At 38.0% G+C, this 10440-nt stretch overlaps 1 protein-coding gene across 1 annotated transcript; it reads right to left on the reverse strand.

Annotated features, from left to right (window-relative positions):
• Positions 1 to 5265: 5265 nt before the first annotated feature.
• Positions 5266 to 6207, reverse strand: LOC119063544 (olfactory receptor 8B12-like). The gene has a single exon (XM_037164916.2). It carries the CDS (start codon positions 6199 to 6201, stop codon positions 5266 to 5268), a length of 936 nt encoding a protein of 311 aa, XP_037020811.2. The 5' UTR covers positions 6202 to 6207.
• Between the last annotated feature and the right edge of the window lie 4233 nt (positions 6208 to 10440).

Genomic DNA, 10440 nt, shown 5'->3' on the forward strand with positions numbered 1-10440 from the left:
ATTTTTAAAATTAATTTTACTTAGTTATTTTTCAAGTACAGTTTTTTTTGTCTATTTTTCCCATCCCAGCCTCCCCCGCCCCTTGCTCCCCACATCCCTCCAAATTATTTTTAATTATAAAATATTTTATTACATAGTTGGAAAACCTGAAAGAATGCATGGAGAGAATTCTACAAATACTATTTACTTTACCAAGTATAAAATTAGCATAGATTGATACATACAAATAAGTAATAATATGAAAATATCATGAAATAAAAAACTCTTGGTACAGTTGCAAAAATAAAATAAAATTCCCATGCATAAATGTAATAACAATGTGCTAAAGTGGATGAGAAAAACTATAAAACACTCCTGAAAGATACGGAAGTTGATCTGAAAAACACTGGGGAGATGTGCCACACTTCAGGATTGGAAGTCACAAGATCCAAAGATATCAATTCTTCCTAAGTTTCCTTATAAATTTAATATGCAATCAATTAGTATGCCTTTAAGTTATTTTCTAGAACTAGATAGATTAATTATAACGGTTGGGGTTAAACATGAGTAGCCAGGAAAACCATAAAAGAAGAACAAAATGTGGGAAGTTACTTTCAAGATATGAAATATTATAAAGCTTCTGTAATCCAAGCAGTGTGGTATTGGGTTATGAATAGACTGACAGACCAATAGAACATAATGGGAAACACAAAAGTTCAGGTGCCTATGAAACTTTTTATACAATGAAGGTCACAGCTCAAACCCATGGGAAAAAGATGGACTTTTTATAAATGGCAATAGAACCACACATTGGTCTTTTGGAAAAACATGTACTTGGATTCATTCTTCACACCACACACTGGTAAAATTTCTAAAATGACCAGATATTCAAATTTAAAATAATAAATAAGACCATACAATCACATTATGATAAAAATGAGTGACTTTCTTTATAACCTAAGAGGAGAGAAAATATTTCTAACTATCATTAAAATACCACAAACAATAGAAGACTAATAAGCTTAATTTTAAAATTATATCATAACAACAATCAAAAGACAAATTACAAATTAGAGGAAAACATGCAACTTATACCTCAAACAGAAAGCAATTATACCCAATATAAAGTCCTCCTAAAACTGAGAAGGTCAAAATACAGCTGAAACATGAGGAAAAAGTAGGAAGAGACAGTCCATAAAAGACATAATAATACCAACAGTCATAAAATTTATGAAACCACCTCCCATGTTTCTTAAAATTAAAGAAATGCAAATATAACAATACTGAAACACTGGTTCTCACCCATCACCATGGCAATTTTAAAAATTCTGAAACTATACCATATTGAAGAGACTGTGACAAAGTACACACTCCCATTTATTGCTGAGGTAGAAAATAAATGTCAATTCCTCCTCCCCCAACACAAAATCCATTGTCAATACAATCCCAATCAAAATCGCAGCAGGCTCTTTTGTAGGAATTTACAAGCTGAGTCTAGAATTCATATGGAAATTTGCAGGTCATAACTGAGCCAAAAAAACTTTGAAAGAAGAGAATAAACTCTGTGTTTCTCATAAAAAAATAAACATATGCAAGTCTGCTTTAAAAAAAAAGAAATTCAGGACTTATACTAACTGATTTCAGAAATTATTATAAACCTAAAGTAATCAAAACTGTATAGTACTGGCATCAACATAGACAAATAGATAAAAACAAACACACACAAACAGAATCAACTGGTTTTTAACACAGGTAAAAGAACAATCACTGGACATTTATGACAAATATACACATAACCCAAAACCCCACTGTGATCCAATACAAAACTTAACTCATATAATTTCCACATTGTTCTTCTGGCCTCAGCAAGAAAAGTAAAGAGGACCTGGCTGGTGTAGCTCAGTGGATTGAGCGTGGGCCTGCGAACCAGAGTATCGCGGTTCAAGTCCCAGTCAGGGCACATGCCTGGGTTGCAGGCTAGTTTCCAGCAGGAGACGCATGAGAGGCAACCATACATTGATATTTCTTTCCCTCTTTCCATCCCTTCCGCTCTAAAGATAAATAAATAAAATCTTAAAAAAAAGAACAGTAATGTATTTCTTAATTAGAACATAGCACTAACTATGAAAGTCAAATTAATAAATCAAACTTCATTTAAAAGAAAAATACTGGCTATCAAAAGATATCATTTAGGATAAGTAAGGCATAGTTTGGGGAAGATAGGGAGAGGAAGACGACTGTGTATGTATGCTGTGTTATCCATAGATACATATATATTATCTATACAGGAAAAACACAAACATGTACAGTTCTATGGATTTACATATGCATTTTAAAATTCCTTAAATACAATAGGAAAACAACTAACTAACCTATTTTTCAAAGAAGAAATGACTTGAATAATTACATCACAAAAGATATCCAAACAGCCAGTAAATATGTAAAAAGATGCCCAACATCATTACTTATCAGGAAAAAAAGTTCACCTGGCTGGTGTAGCTCAGTGGATTGAGCACGGGCCTGTGAACCAGACAATCGCGGTTCGATTCCCAGTCAGGGCACATGCCAGGGTTGCAGGCCGGTTCCCTGCAGGCCACTTCCCAGCAGGGGATGCATGAAAGGCAACCATACATTGATGTTTCTCTCCCTCTTTCCTTCCCTTCCCCTCTAAAGATAAATAAATAAAATCTTTTAAAAAAAAAGTTCAATAAAAAAGCATTCCACTGTCCATACCAGAATAAAAATACATTGTTGCATAAGGGATAAAATAGGGATAAAATGAAAATACCAAGGCTTATCAAGGATGTAGCACAATTAGAATCTTCAAACATTGTTGATAGCAATGCAAATTGAATCAAACAGGAAAAAACAGTTTGGCAGTGATGTTTACAAAAGCCGCACATAAGCCTACTCTATTATCTAGCATATTTACATATAAGTATAATACAAAAGAAAGGTTTGCTTATTCAATCAAAATACGCATGCACTATATTTCTAAAGGCTTTATCAATAATAGGCAAAAGCTGGAAACTGCAAATTTATCAACTGGGTAAATAATTATATATTCACATGATGGAATACTACACAGCACTATAACAATCTACCCATACATACTGCAATATAGATGTATATGACAGGCTTTATGATGAAGAAAAGAAGCCAGAAACAATCCAGTACCTGTTTATATGAAGTTCAAGTACACACAACACTCTACAATGATAAAAGTCAATAATAACAGTGGATAGCTGTGGAGGATGGGGTGGAAGGCAGGTTGTATTTTTAGAAAGATGCTAGAGGAAACTTTCTAAAGTAGATGGAAATGCTGTACATCTTGATCTAGGTTGTGGTTACATATTCATGTACAAAAGTTCAATGAGCTCTACACTTACGATTTGTGCACTTTGCTAAATAAAAGTCAGGGCACAATATTTTCAAAAGGAGTTTTCTGTATTCTTTCATGACCTACATTGAATAGCATATTTAATACACCAACCCCAACTCCTAAATTTAAGGTTCTCTAAATTCAGGCATCTACAGAGTCTGGCATAAAAATACACCTTTCATTATGTAAAAAATTTTATTTACAAAATAATAAGCATATAATTCTGTAACATAACAATATGACACTCCGACACACTCTATGACAAAATGTTCACATTGCTGTCCATCTCATGTGAGACAATCACGTCCCCTACCAACCACAATCAATGGCACCACTTCTGCTGGACCCTGTATTTCATCTCATCTCAGTCCTCCATTTATAAGCTTATTCTTTTCTTTTTGGCAGCACTGAACAGAATCAAAACCCAGAACTCAACAGTTAGTCAAATTTCCCCTACATCCTAATGAAATAGACTTTCCAAAAGAACAGACCAGTAAGTCAAAATAATTTCCCCAGCACTTCATTTGTCATTGCTTCTCAAAGAAACTTTACCAATAACAGTGAGTTTAGACAAAAATTGTTCTTTTGATTTTAATATAAAGCTCTATTTTCCATTTCATAATATGCTGGCTTTATGAACTTATCCTGAGATCACCATTTCCTACACATATGCCTCTATTATTAGAATCTGGAGGCTATCTGCAATTCCTGAAAATTCCATAGCAATTGCCTCTCCTAATAAGCAGCAGCTTGGTGCTGCCTGGTAGGTGAACATGGACCAAGGGCCAGCTAGTGTCCTGCTACATCCTCTAGATCAGTGTCACCCAATGGAAATATAATGCGAGCCACCTATAAATTCTAAACTTTCTAGTAAATACCTTAAAAATAGATTAATTCATTTTAATAACATTTTATTTAACACAATATATCCAAAATGTTATCATTTCAACATGTAATCAAGTAAAGAATTATGCATGAGATTACTTTTCATATTCTTCAAATATTGCATGTGTATATCACACTTATTTTGCTCACTTACAGTATGTCTCCATTTGGATGTCCACATTTCAGTTGCTCAGTACCCTACATGACCAGTGACTAACCGATCAAATAGCACAGCTCCCAATGACTTTGGACCGCAACCAAGATAACCCTTGAAATGAGACTCCATATTCTGTCTCAGCCTTGAAATAATATGACGCCTCCACTCAGCATCTTTCTACCCTATAAAATACCATTTCTCTCCCTGGAAGTCCTAATTCACTAACCAATGTACCCGGTGCTCCACTCACCAAGTCAGTAGTCACCACACTTGCCTTCTGGAAAACCTAACACACTACCCATTTACACACACAAAAAATCATCAGACACTGATCTTGTCATTTTGCCAAGACCTACTCACCAAAATTTTTCACCTCCTATTCTCTTGCAAAATGCTATGTGTTAAAATAATGTTGTAAAAGTACCATGAAATTACTGTCAATCCATTTTTAATTTAGATGTATTAGGTCAACTAACATGTGAAATGACATCTTCCAAGAAAGAGATGAGGCAAGAAAACATGGCCTAAAGGAAAACAAACTGAATTGCCATTCAAGCTGGGATTTCAGACTCGGCTTTGCCACCAGGTAATTTTTTAATATTTTTGGACTAGATGAAATATTTCTGAAGCCCCATTCAAATTTGCATACTGGATGATTGCAAAGACTATTTTCATAAAATAGAGAAGAGAGAGTTGGGCTGATGGGGAGAGAAAATAAATCCACTTGGGGAAGAGTTAAAAGTTCCTTTAAATATAGAATACAAAAGCATGAAGGTTGAATTTCTTAATGATGATGATGCTAAAATAATAACAACACTCTGATTAAAAATTTCTCACCCCATTTAACAATTTCCAATTTTTTTCAAGAGAAAGTTATCCTGCCCAAGGTTTTCTTCATGGCTAATTTGACATCCTTGTTCCTCAGACTGTAGATTAGTGGGTTCAACATGGGTACCACAATGGTATAGAACAGAGTACACACTTTGCCCTGGTCAAGGGGTATAATAGAAGGTGGTTTAAGGTATGCAAAAATTCCTGACCCAAAGAAAAGACAAACTGCCATTATGTGAGAACTGCAGGTACTAAAGGCTTTGGATCTTCCCTCAGTAGAAGTAATGTGGAAAATACTGGAAAGAATGAAGCCATAAGACAGAAAAATGGTCACAATAGATGCTCCAATGCCAAAGGCCACAAAAATAAAAACTGCCTGAATATTAAGGTAAGAGCTATTGCAGGAGAGCTCAAGGAGGGGAAGGATGTCACACATATAATGATTGACAAGGTTTTCTGCACAAAAGGTTAGAAATAGCATATTACCTGTATGAGCTAAAGCCCCCAATGCCCCCATCCCGTAGACACATAGTAAAAGAAATAAACACACCTGAGGAGACATGGTGACCGTGTACAACAGTGGTTTACATATGGCCACATAGCGGTCATATGCCATTGCTGACAGGATGAAGGATTCAGAAATGACAAAGAAACAGAAGAAAAAGAGCTGAGTTATACACCCTGAGTAAGAGATGATGTTCTTCTTTGAGACAAAACTCATCAGCATTTTCGGGATGATGGTAGAGGAGTAACTGAAGTCAATGAAGGACAAGTTGAAGAGGAAAAAGTACATGGGAATATGAAGGTGAGAGTTCAGCCCAATCAGTGTTATCAAGCCCAGGTTCCCCACCATGGTGACCACATAGAAGCCTAGAAACAGGAAGAAGAGAGGGAGCTGGAGTCCTGGCTGGTCTGTTAAGCCTGCAAGGATAAACTCTGTCACAGAGGAGGTGTTATCTACAGCCATCCTCCTCCTCGACTGTATGGGAGAAAAAAAGAAGAGTTGCTCACACAGAGAGAGAAAAACAACCCATTCCTGAGAGTGCAGTTTGAACAGGGAGGTGTGGATCTTAGAGTTGAGCTAGCATCTCCTTCTTCCTGCATCTCCGTTTTTATGGTCCCCATGTGGCTTCAACCATCCTAGTAACTGTTGGTGGGTGAAATTTTCCTCCAGAGTAAGGGCTCTTCCAACTGAGGAGACAGTCCACAAAGCTCAGCTGGCATGACCCTGCAGCCTTGCAGTGACCCTCTTCTGGTACTGCCTGTCCTCTACAGTGCGGGGCCAAGTTTTGTGTGACCTGGGCCCTTCTCTGCAGTGCTGTTGGGAAGCAGAAGCAAGTTGCCCTAGACCTTCCACCTTTGGTCAGTGCTTGTCAGAACAGGAAGATGAGGCTGTGTTGCCCTGAGTCTTTAGCAGGAATAGCTGTGGAAATATTATGAGAAATAGTACTGGAGTAATAAGATAACATTATTAATGAAACCTAAGAAAAAAAGAAACATTTGCGGAGCACTAACTATGCTAATGGTACTGTTCTAAGTGCTCTGGGGCATTTTGATTAAACCCATTGAACAGGTGAGGACACTGGGTACAGGTCCAAGTCCTTCCAATTGGCAGCAGAAGGGGAACTCAGGCTGCCTGGCTCAGGGGTTCAAGCTTCATACCCTAACCACTCTGCTAGAGCACAGACCAGGTCAGGCAGGCACTCACCCTCCTTCTGCCTGCAGTCACAGTGCTGGACTCTGCTGGCTCCCACCCATCTCTCTCATGGAGACTCACATGGCCCTGGTGACAAGAAGGAGACAACTCAGAGGTCAGACTGCTCTGCTTCTGCCTCTCTCCTTTAAAATTCAAAGCCTTTAATTTGTCTTAGTTTTCTTGTTGAGCTGAAGAACATGGTCTCAGACCTCCTTTGTCCCGAACCTCCAGTTCAGCTTCCAGGGATGAAACAGAAGTTTTATAATATCCGGGGATAACCACAGACTGATGTGTGTTATTCTGGAGTAGGGACCACAGTGACCTAGTTAAGGGGCTCCCTCAGGATCCCTACTCCCTAAGGAAGAAGAAATGTTTGTTTATGCCCTTGATGATGCCTGACGGGGCTTTTAATGACCTTTCCTTTCATTCAGGTTACATCTTTTAAGTACAATTAAGAACAAAGCACTTGGAAAAAGTGCTTTGTAGTGAGTGCTTACTGTATACTGACCATGTATCTGACCCAGCACCCTCATCTGAAAGATCCAGAGCAATGCATACATAATTTTAGTGTGTTTATTCCTCAGAACGACCTTGTAGTGTAGACCTATTTGTCTCCACTAATAACACATGAAAGAAACGTGAAAGTGCACGAAAGAAAAGGAAAGATAGGGAGGGGGACAGGACACAGGGGACAGTGGCTGAAAGGGCAAGTGTTAGAGATTTCAGTTCAAAGAGCAGGCACGATGTGACAGTTGAGCAATGACTTGAGACAGACCTGGAAAGCCTTTGCTTAATAATAACACCAGTTACTCTAATGAAATGCTGGGTATGATAGCTTAATGCAGCACCTTCCCCAGGCATCAGGGTTTTGCCCCGCACTTATATACAGTACTCCAGTCCACATTATCACTGTGGGGAAGGAAATTCTGACCAAATAACAGGGTAGAGGTAAGAGACCTTGCTGAGGTTTTAGATAACCACAAGTCACACAATGTAGATTTTTGGCTGAGACTGATATAAAGATTAAGAATATTTTATGTGCCAATTTGCCCCTTTCCCAGGGTATTACATAGTCAGGATGGCAAATTTTTTATTCAAAAAACAAATCTCTATTTGGGGAAGTTCAAGAGTTGGGTAGCTGATGAGTTCTGTATGTTTTGGTCAGAGTTAAGGTCAGATGTTCTTTGGGAGAAATTATGACAGTGGAACAGAAAGGCAGAACCCATCATCTTCCAGGCAAGTCTGACTAAAGCTACTGCACATGGGCCTGTGTGTGTTTGTGAGTGTGTACATATGCAGCAGTGAGGACTTGCCCTCTCTTTACTAAACCTCAGCACTGATGGTGCCTCATCTGCCTGTTTCCATAGAGAATTGTCCGTTGCCCACATGACACTAATGAATCCCAGTCCCTGTTCTGGATCTCAATGCACATTTGAAGAAATAGAAAAAAACAATCCATTACCAAGAAACTAAAGTAAGCACCAAAAGTATATTTTCCTTAGGACACAAGGTCAAAAAAGACCTTGGGGACTCATTAAAATGTTCAGTTTCCTTTCAGAATCTCAGAGGGTTCTTGTAAGCATGATGCAACACCAGGAACATTTCTTCTGAGATCTTTGCCTCTTCAGAGATGGTATCCACGGGAGCTTCAATTCCAATGCATCAAGGTTTTATTTCAAGGAAACCAAGGCTTCTCTAAAGCTGTTTTGATTGTTGACTTGCTCCTGTATAAGCAGAGAGAAAAAGAAATCAATACTCTTTTTTTTCTTTTTTTTATTTAGTTATTTTTTAAGTACAGTTTTTTGTGTATATCTCCCATCCAAGCCCCCACCCCTACCGCGTTCCCCACCTCCCCTCCACCCCCCCAGCCCTCGTCTCTGCGTCCCTCACATTTGTTCCCCCAAATCCCTCCCCTCTTCCCCCTTAAATTTCCTTCCCTCTCCCCTCTGGTCACTGTCCCCTTGTTCTCTATTTCAGTGTCTTTATTTTTATTCTGCTTGCTTGTTTATTTTGTTGTTTAGCTTCCTTTTAAAGGTGAGATCATATGGTATTTGTCTTTCAACACCAGGCTTATTTCACTCAGCATAATGCTTTCCAGTTCCATCCATGCTGTTGCAAAGGGTACGAGCTCCTTCTTTCTCTCTGCTGCATAGAATTCAATTGTGTATATGTAGCACCATTTTTTGATCCATTCATTTACTGACAGGCACCTAGGTTGCTTCCAACTCTTGGCTATTGTAAATTGTGGTGCTATGAACATTGTGGTGCATAGGTTCTTTGAAATTGATGTTCTAGGATTCTTAGTATATAATCCTAGCAGTGGAATTGCTGGGTCAAAAGGCAGGTCGATTTTATTTTTCTGAGAAAATTCCATACTGTTTTCCATAATGGTTGTACCAGTCTGCAATCCCACCAACAGTGAACTAAGGACCCCTTTTCCCCAAAACCTTTCCAACATTTGTTGTTTGTTGCTTTGTTTATGATAGCCATCCTGACTGGTGTAAAGTGGTATCTCATAGTGGTTTTAATTTGCATCTCTCTGATAGCTAACGATATTGAGCATCTCTTCATGTGTCTCTGGATATTCTGTATGTCCTCTTTAGAGAAGTGTCTGTTCAAGTCCTTTTCCCATTTTTTAATTGGGTTAGATGTTTTCTTAGAGTGGAGTCGTGTAAGTTCTTTGTATATTTTGGAGATTAAACCCTTGTCTGAGGTATCATTGGCAATTATGTTTTCCCATACATTCGGTTGTATTTTTAATTTAATACTGTTTTCTTTAGCCACGCAGAAGCCTTTTATTTTGATGAGATCCCATTTGTTTATTCTTTCCTTTATATTCCTTGCTCTAGGGCACATATCCGTAAAAATGTTGCTGCGTGGAATATCTGAGATTTTCTTGCCAATGTTCTCCTCTAGGACTTTAATGGTGTCATGACTTATATTTAAGTCTTTTATTCATCTTGAATTTATTTTGGTGTATGGTGTAAGTTGGTGCTCAAGTTTCATTTTTTTGCACGTAGCTGTCCAGTTCTCCCAACACCATTTGCTGAAGAGGCTATCTTTACTCCATTTTATGTTACTACCCCCTTTGTCAAATATTAATTGACTGTAGAGAGTTGGGTTGATTTCAGGGCTCTCTGTTCTGTTCCATTGGTCTATGTGCCTGTTTTTCTGCCAGTACCAGGCTGTTTTGATTACAGTGGCTTTGTAATACAGTTTGATATCAGGTATTGTCATCCCTCCTACTTTGTTCTTCTTTCTCAAAAGAGCAGCTGCTATTCGGGCTCATTTATGATTCCATATAAATTTTCAAAGTGTTTGTTCTATGTCTGTGAAATATGCCATTGGCACTTTAATAGGTATTGCATTGAATGTGTATATTGCTTTGGGTAGTATGGACATTTTGATGATGTTAATTCTTCCAATCCATGAACAAGGTATATGTTTCCATTTGTTTGTGTCTTCCCTGATTTCTTTCTTCAGTGCTGTGTAGTTTTCTGCATACAGGTC

The sequence above is a fragment of the Artibeus jamaicensis genome, unplaced genomic scaffold (genome assembly GCF_021234435.1).
Source record: "Artibeus jamaicensis isolate MK-2021 breed Jamaican fruit bat unplaced genomic scaffold, CSHL_Jam_final contig_1128, whole genome shotgun sequence".
NCBI classification, from domain to species: domain Eukaryota; kingdom Metazoa; phylum Chordata; class Mammalia; order Chiroptera; family Phyllostomidae; genus Artibeus; species Artibeus jamaicensis.